The sequence below is a fragment of the Xiphophorus couchianus genome, chromosome 18 (genome assembly GCF_001444195.1).
Source record: "Xiphophorus couchianus chromosome 18, X_couchianus-1.0, whole genome shotgun sequence".
Classification (NCBI taxonomy): Eukaryota; Metazoa; Chordata; class Actinopteri; order Cyprinodontiformes; family Poeciliidae; genus Xiphophorus; species Xiphophorus couchianus.
In genome coordinates, this window is record NC_040245.1 from 22,289,968 (window position 1) to 22,303,135 (window position 13,168).

General features: G+C 40.6%; 1 protein-coding gene across 1 annotated transcript; it reads right to left on the bottom strand.

The window, feature by feature from the left end:
- Positions 1-1,265: 1,265 nt before the first annotated feature.
- Positions 1,266-11,289, bottom strand: LOC114133568 (galaxin-like). Its single transcript, XM_027999585.1, has 11 exons — positions 11,155-11,289; positions 10,185-10,307; positions 9,064-9,246; positions 8,321-8,360; positions 7,938-8,029; positions 6,122-6,210; positions 5,330-5,556; positions 3,349-3,505; positions 3,090-3,258; positions 2,935-2,988; positions 1,266-2,313 (listed from the first exon to the last, which is right to left on the bottom strand). The coding sequence occupies exons 1-11, from the start codon at positions 11,228-11,230 to the stop codon at positions 2,126-2,128; spliced, it is 1,398 nt and encodes a 465-aa protein (XP_027855386.1). The 5' UTR covers positions 11,231-11,289; the 3' UTR covers positions 1,266-2,125.
- Between the last annotated feature and the right edge of the window lie 1,879 nt (positions 11,290-13,168).

The window sequence follows — 13,168 nt, forward strand, 5'->3', positions numbered from 1 at the left end:
CTGCTCTTTTGGAGATGCTCTCCATCCAATATGAGCTATTTTGCAACCAATAATGGGGTAAAGATTTCAGTTTCTAAGAGAGATGCTGCAGAAGACGTTTAGCTGTGATGACTGAGTAACCTGGCTCTGCAAATACTGATTTGAAGGTTATGAATAAACACTATATTGCCAAAAGTATTTGCCCACCCATCCAAATTATTGAAATCAGGTGTTCCAATCACTTCCATGGCTACAGGTGTATAAAGTGAAGCACCTAGACATGAAGACTGTTTTTGCAAACATTTGTGGAAGTATGGGTCACTCTCAGGAGCTCAGTGAATTTCAGGGTGGAACTGAGATAATGCAACAAAATCCTGTGCAACAAATCCAGTCATGAAATTTCCTCGCTCCTAAATATTCCACAGTCAACTTTCGGCTGTATTATAAAAAAAATTGAAGTCTTTGGGAATGACAGCAACTCGGCCACGTACACTGACAGAGTGGGGTCAGCGGACGCTAAAGCACATAGTGCAAAGAGGTCGCCGACTTTCTGCAGAGTCAGTCACGTGGGCGTAGCTATGACTCTCATAAGGTTACCAGGGGATAAGCTGCCATTAAGTACAGCTCCTGAGGGATTGGGAACACATGGCGTCACTAACCCTGGTGGGTCCGGCGAGAGTTCTTGGTCATGAAACTGGGTGGGCAACTGTCCCATAGGCTGAGGAGCAGTAGTTACATGGTTGTACCTCCTCGTGATCCCACTGGAAACAGCCTGCCGGCTAAATCAACCAGACCAAGGAAGGGTCAAGCTTGACCAGCTGGCCACAGACATGATGAAACTCCTCTCCGATATTTCCGGCCAGGGTCACCCTTCTGGCTTATCAAAACGGGTGCCAGTGCAGCTGGGGACGGAGCTGTTACTGCATGAGAGAAGCCGTCTCTCCGGCATGTTTGAGGCTGGACATGTTTGGCATTGGCAAACCAACCTCCCCAGAGGGCGCTGAGAAATTCTTGATAGATTTTTATATTCATACTACAAAATATAGCTTCACTGCTGCTTCTCACTGGTAGACTGCTAACAGTGTTAGCCTTGACTAGAACGTTTTGAATAGAAGTGACCGATTGATGAATGCTTGTGTGGTCAAAGTCTTTCATTGTTTCGATGAGAGAAACATCAGAAATAAAAACAAGGGTCCTGTTGACCAATTATTGCTGGACAAAAGTCTCTGCTCCCAATCAACCCTGCACAGATGAATCGGTTTAAAGTGATGGATGGAAAAACAGCGTTGATTTGAAGTTTTTATTTAAGATTTATTACAAAATGAAAAGCACCACCAGTACATTTATCTTTGTTTTCAACATGCAACACAAAAACAAATGTTAGTAATGATAAAAGTAGACAATCACTAAGCTTCTCTTAGTTTCAGCTTTGTCTGGTTGTTCACATTTAAACAGCAGAAAGAAATGAAATAGCAAAACAAATTTAAGGCGCTGCCATCTCTTCTCCTGAAGATCACATTTGTTTGAGATGCTACCAAAAATGACAATATAATTACTTGATGCAAACTGACATAAGTCGATTTTTCTTCGGATGGCTGAGGTAATTAGACAGGCCTGGGGCAGAATCACCACCCTTGATATTATTTATTAAAAATCTCTTTAGCTTTATTGAGTAAGTTAAAATAAATCTTTTAAATATTTCAACATTCAATTGTCAAGAGTGCGGTACAAATCCAATCAGTGCATAAAAAAGAGAAAAAATAGCATATATTCAAAATGGAAAAATATATTTCTAATAAACACATTAGCTGGCAGCAGTTTAGCTTATAAAAACAAGTTTTTAATGTTCTCTCAGAACACCTACTCTTTTTAAGCTAGCTTCTTTGTCTCCAAACCATTATGATGTTTGGATCGACCCTCTACTGTAGCCTTTGTCAGATTACGGTAATAAATGTAAAGAGGCACTTCACATTATGAGACTGTTAAAGTAAACTTACTTTCTGACATGGAAATATGAGCTTAAAGTAAAAGTTAGAGCTACAAGGTTTTGGGAAAAGGCGTAGGGCCAGACCAACCAGTGGTGACCTACTGGGAACATTTGGACAGAATGAAATGCAGAGACTGCAGGACGGACTCGTGGTTGAAATCAGTGAAGACGTCGGCGTGATTGAAGAAGTAGGTCTTTCCGGCAGTCAGTTTGAAGAACTTGCACTGATCCGGTGTTTCCAGGATGAAAACATCTGGTTCCACTGTGGCCTCCTTCCCTTTGATTTTCAGCACGTTGCTGAACACGGTGCTGCTCCGAGACACGCTTTCCACAACCCCAATGAAACACAGAGACACACACACACACAAAAAACGCATGAACTTAAGAACACACTTAGTGCCATGTTGTTAAGCATAGTTGCCCGCAAACACAATTAGGCAGTCGGCCAATCACACAGCAGACACTCAATGCCTTAGCTGTGGTGAAGACAACTTTAAAGCTGAAGTTTAAAGTGAAGAATTAATAAATTTATGTGATTTTGATGTGGTTGCTGGTGTCAAACAAGCTAATCTGCAATCAAGACATGCAGAATATCATTTGGATTAGAAGACTGGTTACGTAAAGGTGTGGGGGAAATATTTTCCCAATTAGTCAACCTTATTGCATCATGTTAAAGACATGGTTTAATGGTTCAGTGACACTGGGTTCACTGTACCCACTGAGAACAATGGCACAGTGAACCCATTGTCCTCAAAGAAGACAGTGGGTTCATTGTCCAGTGGGTCCAGTAACCTTTGGGATTTTGTGAAACAGGAGTTTCTAAGCATTGCAGCTGGCAAGCCTGCAGCAACTCTGCGAAATCATCACCTCACCATGAACCCGAACCTCTGAGGAATGTTTCCAACAACATGTTGAATCAAGGCCCTTAATAATTAGGGCAGTAAAAAGACATTTTAGCGTTGCCTTACCTTCACTGCAAAGCTGCGTTTTGTTCAGATTGTTCACCAGTTGAAGTTTGGATTCTGCAAAAAAAAGAGAAAAAAAAAGATTGCATCACTAAAATGCAGCAACTGGCTGGAGAAATTCCATTTCTCAGGCTCCATGTTCTCAGCAGAGCAGTGACCTTTCGGGGTGGGTCGTATATGGGTGATCTGATGGTGTACTGGACTGAGCTTGCCCATGCAGCATGACCACAGAGTAGAGTCGTAGTATTGGTGACCGCAGCACTGAAATCCATCCTTTGCTGGATAGAACAAGGACTGTTCCTCACCCGTGCAGCAAACTTCCTGGTTCTGAACAGCATTTATGAGGTTTTCAGAGAAGATGAATAACACACTTGTGTTTTCCAGATTTACGATTTTGATCGAGTAAATACACCCTACTGTTGGGTTCAGCAGCTTGGATCCACAGCACTCCAGGACATTTTCTTCCCCGTCAATCGTCAAGTTATGCAGAGTTCCTTCGCAGCACTTCTTTAGTGGGTCCGAAATGTTGTAGGCATGAATGCCGCAGCAGCGAATGTGTTCTCCTCGATCGTATCTATTTTGTCAAACAGAGAAAAATATACGAGAAAGTGAGAAAAGGATAAAATGCTAAACAAACATCACTGCAGAAACATGAGCAGGTGGAACCTTTCCCATCACCGCTAATCTCAGGTTGAGATCTAGGAAAAACTAATTGAACCAAAGAAGGTTAAACTGTTTCATCTTCCATCAAAATCCACTGGATTCGTCAAATGTACATTAATCATGCAGTTAGGCAATTATCTCTCTATGTTTGTCCATCTTAGAAGATGAGATACTCGAGGCAGCAGGTAAACACTTTGTTCTCAAAATGGATGTGTCAGAAGGTGGAAAAAAGCAACAATAATTTGAGTGATTTTAACAAAGACCTGGGTCTGAGCGTCCATGAAACTGCAGCTCTGGTTTGTTCCCGGTCTGCAGAGGTCAGTATTCATCAGAAACGATTCAGTGGAGGAACTGCAAAAAGGTCAAGGCTTGTTGATGCACGTGGGAAGTGAAGGAGGTCCAGTGTGGTCGGATCGGGTAGAACTAATGTAACTCAATCTGCTGAAGATCTCAATGCTAATTCTGATTTTAAAAAACAGGCTTCACAATAATAGTGCGCTGCTGCTTTATTAGCATTCAGACTAAGTCAGGTTCGACGAGAGCTTTCGCATTTCATCTGCTATTGTTGACATTAAAGGTTTTGTTGTTTTTTTTTTGTTGTTGTTGTTTTTTTATGGACGCAACTAGCACCAGATAAAACCAGTCCGCTCTGTGCTGGAGATCATTTGTTGAGAAAAAAAGTATGTAAATAAATTGCTATTCTGAAGAATGAAGCTGTGAAAACTGGGTCTATGAACCTATTTAATTTTTTCCTTATTTTAAACTTAGTTTTATGTTCATCTAAGCAGAAAAAATGTTGATGTTGTAATCGAAAAAACAATTAAATAAGTAGCATTTACATAAAAAGAATGTATGTAAGAACGTCACATTCATTTGCTGTGAGAAGTCTTGGTAGGCGTGTGAAGTTGTTACTGATTAAAGCAGACAGTGGAAAAAGGAAAGAGGTGGGATTTACTCACAGCCAGCAGACTCTTTCTCTCTGTGCAGTGTGTGTGTGTGTGTGTGTGTGTGTGTGTGTGTGTGTGTGTGTGTGTGTGTGTGTGTGTGTGTCCCACTCTCAGCTACTTCAGCTAAGTTTTTCAAAGTCTCCATCTAATGAGACTGTTTTTATTGAATAAAACAGCTTGTCTCAGTTATGTTGCCTCCCGTAATTTTTATTTGCATGAGGGCGATGCAGGATGTTGTGGGAGGTCTGGGAGCTGCAGTCATTGGGATTATACAAAGTTCCTCCTTGTTACTGCTACCTACTCCTCATATTGAGGAATAAATATTTCTCACATGGTGTGACTCATAGATCGGGTATGTCTAAATCATGTATCGACATGATGCCAGGACATCTGTCTGCAGCCATGCATGCAGACAGACTTTAACATGGAAAGAATTTCAAGCATCAATTCAGACTTGGATACAGCATTCTTGGCACAATAGTTAGTTGTGTTTAAACACGACAAGAAAAGGGGGGAGAAAAAAAAGAAGAGACGGAATGAGACTTGAAGCTGAAATGTCTGCCTTTTCTCAGACATTGTGGAATTTCCTCACCACTCCCGTCTGGAATTTTTAGCACTTTTTTTTTTTTTAGTCTAAAAAGCAACATTAACTTGTTCATGCACATCCAGATTCCTTGTTTGCAGCACACACACACAAAAAAAGACATCTGCACAACTCTTGGTGCATTCTCCCACCACAAAAAGAGGTGAGAGAATGCACTTCAATTCAGCATCACTTAATTATTCACCTTTGTCCTTTGCAGCAAACAGTTTTGTTGGGCTGGTAGAGTTCCTCCCCACAGCAGTGCCCTCCAGGTGACTTGTGCCGCTTCTGAGCACACACGGTCTCTGCAAAGGGTTTGTAAGGTACTCCGCTCTCCGAACACTCCTCTCCATCCTCTCTCTGATAGTACAGGCGGTTTTCACAGCAGAGGACTCCCCTCTGCGCTACACCGTATGGTGCGTCTCCACAACACTGAAGGAGTCAAAGGAAAAACTGTAAGCAAAGCTGTAAGTCTTTCACATTGTAGCCTTCTTCTTTATCAAATGTAAAGGTTTTAAAAGACTGGTAACAAAAAAGGCACAAATTGGTGGAAAAAAAAAAAAACAGGTCAAATGTCTGTCTAAAAAAAATAAAAAAATAAAAAAATAATAATAATAATAATAATAATAAAAAACAGGTCCAGCATGTGAACCACAATCCTCTTTGTCTTACCAGAGCGTTTTTACATTATCCTTTTACGGAGCCAGTTAGCGAGTATATGTCTTGGAAGGAAAACACCCAGTGTAAATTTGAAATGGGAGGAGCGAAGAGCTGCAAACTGCTGCAAACCAGTAGATCACAGTAACTGTTTTAAAGCTGGGCTAGCTGCATTGAACTATTCTGATTTGTTACTTGTCCACATAAATACTGCATGTGCCGAAGGCCTGATCTCAGTCGCAGGCCCAGGCGTTTGGTTGTGCCACTGAACTCTCACAGGAAGCTCAGCGAAACAAAATTATTCGATAAGCAACCAAAACCAGTGACATGAGGATATTACCTGATCCATCCAGGGCTTCAGCAGTGTCAAACAGCCGTCACAGCAGATGTGTGTCTTTGGGTCGTAAACAGTTGGTGAAGGTTTTACACCTAAACAAAAGGAGTGAGAGAATGCATAAAGGATGTCAAAGTTAAAGAGCTAATATTTATCTATTTTCAAGGCACATAGTGCCATTTTATACCACAATCAAGTATCTATGTTACCTTCAGTTATTATAAAAATGCTATGTGTACATGTGAAACACAACTTAAAATAGATTTGCAGTTTGACATCTTGAAATTAGGCCTCTGTCTCTTTAAGAAGCTCCTGCTCTTTCTGACACACCCTCTTCAAGAAGTCATCACCCCAACATTTATCCGTTAAGCCGCTCACAACGTTTCTAGGAAAACGTTTCTAGAAATAGTTTGTATAATAAGCTCCACAGATGTGCAGCTCCACCTGCCGCTAGTCTGAAGGAGCGGAGTGGGGGAGCAGCTGTGAGCCTGAAACTCGGCTGGAAAGTGCATCTGCAAGGAGGAGCTCTGTGGAACAGTGGTGGCAGGAAGCGTTTAGGCACCCATGAATGGTTGTCATGGGAGATTAAAGTATTTCTCAAACTTGCATGAAAGAATCAAAGCAACAACCCAGGCATGTTTTTGATGATGGGATAATATTATAACACGATGTAAAGCTGAAAAAAGTGGATTTTATTTTATTTTATTTATAAAGCAAGCAATTAAAGTTCTGATAGAAGCTTGTGAAAAGTATGGAGATGAGCTTTGAGGATTTGGAGGATTATCAGAAGCTGCAGCTTAAACTGAATATTATACAAACAATACCATCTGTAGTTTGCCCAAAGGCAGGGAGAGACTGGACCATTCAATGAGCCGTTTGTAATATGAGGGTGCTTTGTTTCCACACTGGCAGTACTTTTTAAAAGAAAGTCTCCAAAAATTATTTCTCAGACACTTTATGACAAATGTCTGACTGTAAAATAATCTGGCCTGCTTGTAATGCTGAGTCCTCTGGTGAACTTCTAAAATACATTCATTTTTCCAGTCTGGTGGACTGAAACTGGTGTCTGGGGACTTTTAAAAGTAAGAATGAGTGGGAGTGATTTCAGACAGGGGAATGGTCCGTCTGAATTTATTCAAGAGTACTTCAGCTGACCCAAACTTTTGGTTTACAGTCCAAACCAAAGGTTTGACAGTTTCCCTTTTTCACATTTGAGTCCAGCTTCAGAGGTCACTGCGCTATTTAAATGATGTAGGTGTGCATATTTGTTCTTCTTGCTTCCTCCCTTGCATCTGTTGCAGTGCAAAAACCTTTTGTTTCAGCTTTATTGACAAAAGACATACTGTTATAAACTACTCTTCTTTGGCTTTGGCCACCTTATTGGCAACTTCTACGTGTATATTTATACATACTGATATCACAAGCAAAAACTTTGAAAAAAGTTTGAAAAAACTTAAAATATATCAATGCTTTGCTGCAGCTGCGTAATCTAAAAAAAAAAGGACATACACTAAAAGTTAAGGGAGATTGGCTGACATTGCAGATCATTACTAAAAGATAGATGTGGAGGGGGAAATGAAGAAACACTTTCTTTGTTTTCGAATCTTTAAATCAAAGGTTTGTTCGGTTGCTCAGCCATCTTGGGACGGTCGACGATAAACAACCTTGGCTTTCCTCGTTGGTGTTTGAGATAAATGTTTATCACGATCTTGATGCCGTTCTAACACAGGATGCATTGTAGTTCTTCTCTGCTCATGTAAAGTCTGATAAGATGCCAACAGCTGTATGCATGGTGTAAAAACAAACACACTGGTCATTTTACCTGAGGAGCATCGAGTGTTTATGTCTTTGTGTTTCCTCTGGCAGCAGCGTTCGGTCTTTCGATTGTAAAGCGCTGACCCACAAAAATGTGACCTGTGGACAGTTGAAGATTAGAAGCATTTAAAAAAGTATCATCTACACATTATCCTTTAGAGTTATTGTATTTGTGTAGCTATAGTTTTTTTATTATTATTATTATTTTGTGTGTACTTCAGGAGTCGAGCTACAATATGTTGTTGCCAAATTCACTGTTGTGTCTTTGTGTAACGATAATGAAGAATGTCTAAGTCTATTAAACTACAATTATTTTAAAAAATATTTTAGTTCAAAACATTGTTTTGTCACTCAACATGTGCTAACGAAGCAAAATCAAGCATTAAATACCTCTGATGCTCTCGAACAAGACTGGCAGGGGGATTCATTTCTGTAAGGCAAACATCAGTCAAATAAATATGCAAGAAGGCCAAAGTTCAAGCCATTGACATAATAATATGATTCCTAACATATCAAAAGGTTTATGTGTTAAAATCCATAAACTCCAAGATATAGATATTATAAAAAAAACATGGCCAGCATGATAATAAAGGGATCTCTTATTCTTTATCAAGCAAATCAACGCCCTCCAAATGTTTAATCTAATCTCCCTTTAAGTTCTATGTCCCGTTTTGTTTTACATTTAAAACAATGAATTTCTCAAAAGATATTGTTCTAAATATAAGAATCTGGGTGTGGATTTTCAGACCTGCACTTTGGTTTGAGCCACTTGCAGCACCAGACTTCAGAGAAGCATGATGAGAGCACAAAATTCACAGTATTTTAGTGGGAATTTACAAATAAATATATGATAATGTGTGCTATCCATTCGCATAAAGCCACTCCCAGTTCACATTCATTGAATACTAAATATTGCAGGTTGCTTGCTAAAGTTATTCAACAAATCTCTGAGGCCTTCACAGAACAGCTGGATTTATAATAATATCCACACGTAATATTTACTAATTAGGTAACCTCTGAAGATGATTGGTGCCACTGGACTTTATCTAGTTGCATACATGAACACTCCAAACATGTCAAATTTTTATTTAGTGGTCTAAAAGCCACACAAGCTGTTAAAGAGACAAGCTAACCTGTCACAGTGGTGCTGTTCTCACCACAGCAGCCTGAGACCTTGCGTTCAATTTGACCTCTGCAGCAGCACTCTTCGTTGATGTTGAACTGACTCCCATAACAGCACTCATGGTCCGGAGAACTTCTGTCCAAGATCGTATAGTTTTTACCACAACACAGCTGAGTTTTGCTATTGAAGGCCGCTGCAGAAATAAATAATTGTAGGTCAGGAAATCTGGTCATGTGATTCCAACAAATGTTTTCTGGAAACAGGAGACACTTTATGCTTTGAGGTCAGCTGGCCCAAACACGACTCCGAATCGCAATCAACGACAACAAGATGGAGCATGAAATCTTAAGAAAACAATATCCAAAATATTGGGCATGGGGCAAATTCAAGCAGTGTTTGTGATCATTAGATCTCTCAGATCACAGATTGCTCCTTACACATTTTTAGACATATTGTGATCAGTGCTTCACAGTTTAATAGGTTTGAACCTTACTTGAATTCACTTGAATGAAGCTTTTAATCCTGTCATAGTCTGGACGATTGAAAGAGATAAAACGGACTTTCATCTCCATGGAAACTTTTTGATTCTTTGACTGATCACAAGGCTCATTAATCCCTGGTCGTATACTGTTTGCAAAGGATTGCCAATATAAGAGATTAAATCCCTTATTGTGGTCTCCTCTGAGGCTCTTTTTGATTTCTGTAATATTCAAAGGTCGAGATATAAAACAGCTGCTTTGGATGTCAGTCAAGCAATAATAAAATTGGGACGAGCGCAGGGTCTTTTTGGTGTCCCTCTTTTGTGTGTTGCTGTTATTGACGGAGTGAAATATTTACATGTAAACTATGCGGGTTTTCAGAAATAAGAGACACTAATGATGAAGTCAAACTTGACTAAAATGCAAAGACATAGCTTTGGGAGCACTTGCCTACTAGCATGTCCGAATTGTGTGCATGTCACTGGTGCTTGTTTCTGATAAGATAATTCAACATAAAGGTCAAGTAAAGGTCAGAACCCCATCGGTGGCAAGTTTCTTTCTTGCTTGCTTTATCTTTTCAAACACAACTTTGGCAGCATAAGCCAGCACTAACTCTCGCACAAATGTTTAACTCCATTGAATGTATGCCTACCTTTTCCACAGCACTCCGCCATGGGAAAAGGTTTAGGTAGGACAGTAAAGTCACAACACATTTCGTTGAGTGGGTTGTAAGCTTCGAGTCCGCAGCATTTTGACACCTTCTCACTCATTTTGCCTGTGAAAGCAGCAAAAGAAAAAAGGGTAATCAGCATAAGTGGCAATGCAATCGAAGGAAATGCTTTGTGTCGTCGTAGGTGCGATGTGTTGTTGAAGGGAAGCCCCAGAGTTAGGGGAGAGCCAAAGTTCAATAGTTTAATAACTCAAGTAGCAAACGCATCAGAGCTGCTGAAATATTTCTAGGATCCCCACTGGCCCCAGCATGAACAACATCTGGAGGTTCATTTTGAGGTTTTCCACTAGTTTCCTGTAAAGTTCAGAATTGCATCATCTCTCCTGCGCAAAGAGAACTTTGTGTGAACTCTGGGTGAAATGAAAGCACCGACTGTGTCATTTTCATGTGGCCATAAAAATATCAGGTTTGTACACACGCTCTTGTCAGAAACTTGGCACAAGTACGCTGCCAACTGAATAAATTAAAACAGTTCACTGCAGGGTACATCAATATGCTCCACAGAGGTTGAAGACATATTTTTACACTTTTTCCAGTTTGAGAAAAAGCATCCAGTTGAAATCCAGTGCAGTGAGTGAACATTATACCAACACATTCTGAGAAGTGTGGTGTGGCTTTGTATTCAGCCTGCGTGCAGCTTTAACTCTGCACAACAGGTTTTCTTTCAGAATTACCCCTTTGACCTTCAACCAATTTGACCACCTGCACAATTCCTGTGAAAGAAACGTTTCCCCACAGCAAGATGCTGCCACCACAAGAAAAGGCAAACTTTATAGAACTGTGAATCTATGAGACTCTATCAGAGCATCAGGTGTTTACAGATTGACACCAAGACAAATCTTTCAAGGAGAAAATAACAGGACATTCAACCCGGCTGATGGAAAGATATTACCTGTTTTTTCCTCTCCTTTATCTTTGCAACAAGTGTCTGTTTCTGGATCGTACGGCTCCCCAGCGCAACAGTGCATTCCGGGGCCCTCAGATTTGGCTCCTTTGCAGGGTTTTCTGCAATGCAAGGATTATGGTCACGGGTTTCGGTTAATTATAAATGTGTTCTACCAACACTAAAATGAAAGTACACAATAATAAAAATTTGAAAAAAAGATCAAAGGGAATGCTTTCTCTCTTTGAACCTTTAAAATACTCTTATCTTCTGTTTTACTGCCCCCTGATGGACGTAAGAGGAAACACTCATCAGTGTGAGCCATCCTGAACAGTAGCTAGAAGGAAACACCTGCTGTTTGTTTCTACTATTATTGTAACTCAGCAATAACAGTAGCTACGATAACAGCGAAGGTCTCCATGAAACATTGTTTGCATCCATTCATGATTTTCTTTTTTTTTTGTGTTGCATGTTTTCACACTTAGGTGTTCCAGAACATAAAACCAACTTAAATATAAGTCAAAGGCAATGCAAGTAAACACAAAGTACAATTTTTAACTAAAGTTGGTTATTACTGAGGAAAAGAAAACCTTCATGGCCCTGTGTAAAAATCTGATTTGATCTACACCTGAAATCATAGCTGTGGTTTATCACACCTGAGTTCATTGTCTCTGATTGCCTAAAAAAACAAAAACAATCAATCAAGACGGCTTCAGCCGATCCAGAACGCCTCTGGTCGTGTTCGCACTAAAACCAGGAAGAAAGAGGTTTTACGATGGCTCCCTGCAGCTCACAGAATAGACTTTAGAGTGCTGTTGTTGGTTTATAAATCACTGGATGGTTTATCACCACAATACATTAAAGATCTGCTGTTGTTGTATCAACCTTTCAGACCTCTCAAGTCTTGTGGTTCTGGTTCTGCTCTGCATCCCCAGAACCAGAACCATAACTATGAATGCACCTGCTCTGTGATAGTCTCAGGTTTGTGCTTAAAGCGCAGAGAGCATCATGAAGACCAAGGAACCCACCAGGCAGGTTCGTGATACCGTTGTGGAGACGTTTAAAGCCGGATTTGGATACAAAAAGATTTCCCAAGAGCATATTGAAATGGAAGGAGTATCAGACCACTGCAAATCTACCAAGGCGCGGCCGTCCCTCTAAACTTTCATCTCGGACAAGGAGAAGACTGATCAGAGATGCAGCCATGAGGCCCATGATCACTCTGGATGAACTGCAGAGATCTACAGCTGAGGTGGGAGAGTCTGTCCACAGGACAACAATCAGTCGTACACTGTACAAATCTGGCCTTTATGGAAGAGTGGCAAGAAGAAAACCATTTCTCAAAGACATCTGTAAAAAGTCTGGTTTAAAGTTTGCCACAAGCCACCTGGGAGAAGCACCAAACATGTGGAAGAAGGTGCTCTGGTCAGATGAAACCAAAATCAAACTATTTTGGCCACAATGCAAAATGATATGTTTGGCGTAAAAGCAACACAGCCCATCACCCTGAACACATCATCCCCACTGTCACACATGGTGGTGGCAGCATCATGGTTTGGGCCTGCTTTTCTTCAGCAGGGACAGGGAAGACGGTTAAAATTGATGGGAAGATGGATGGAGCCAAATACAAGACCGTTCTGAAAGAAAACCTGTTGGAGGATGCAAAAGACCTGAGACTGGGACGGAGATTTATCTTCCAAAGAGACAATGAACCCAAACATAAAGCAAAATCTAGAATGTAATGATTCACAAATAAATGTATCCAGGTGTTAGAATGGCCAAGTCAAAGTCCAGACCTGAATCCAATCGAGAATCGGAGGAAAGAGCTAAAAACTGCTGTTCACAAACGCTCTCCATCCAACCTCACTGAGCTCCTGCTGCTTTGCAAGGAAGAATGGGCAAGAATTTCAGTCTCTCGATGCGCAAAACGGATAGAGACAAACCCCAAGGGACTTGCAGCTGTAATAGCAGCAAAAGGTGGCGCTACAAAGTATTAACGCAAGGAGGCCGAATAATAATGCAC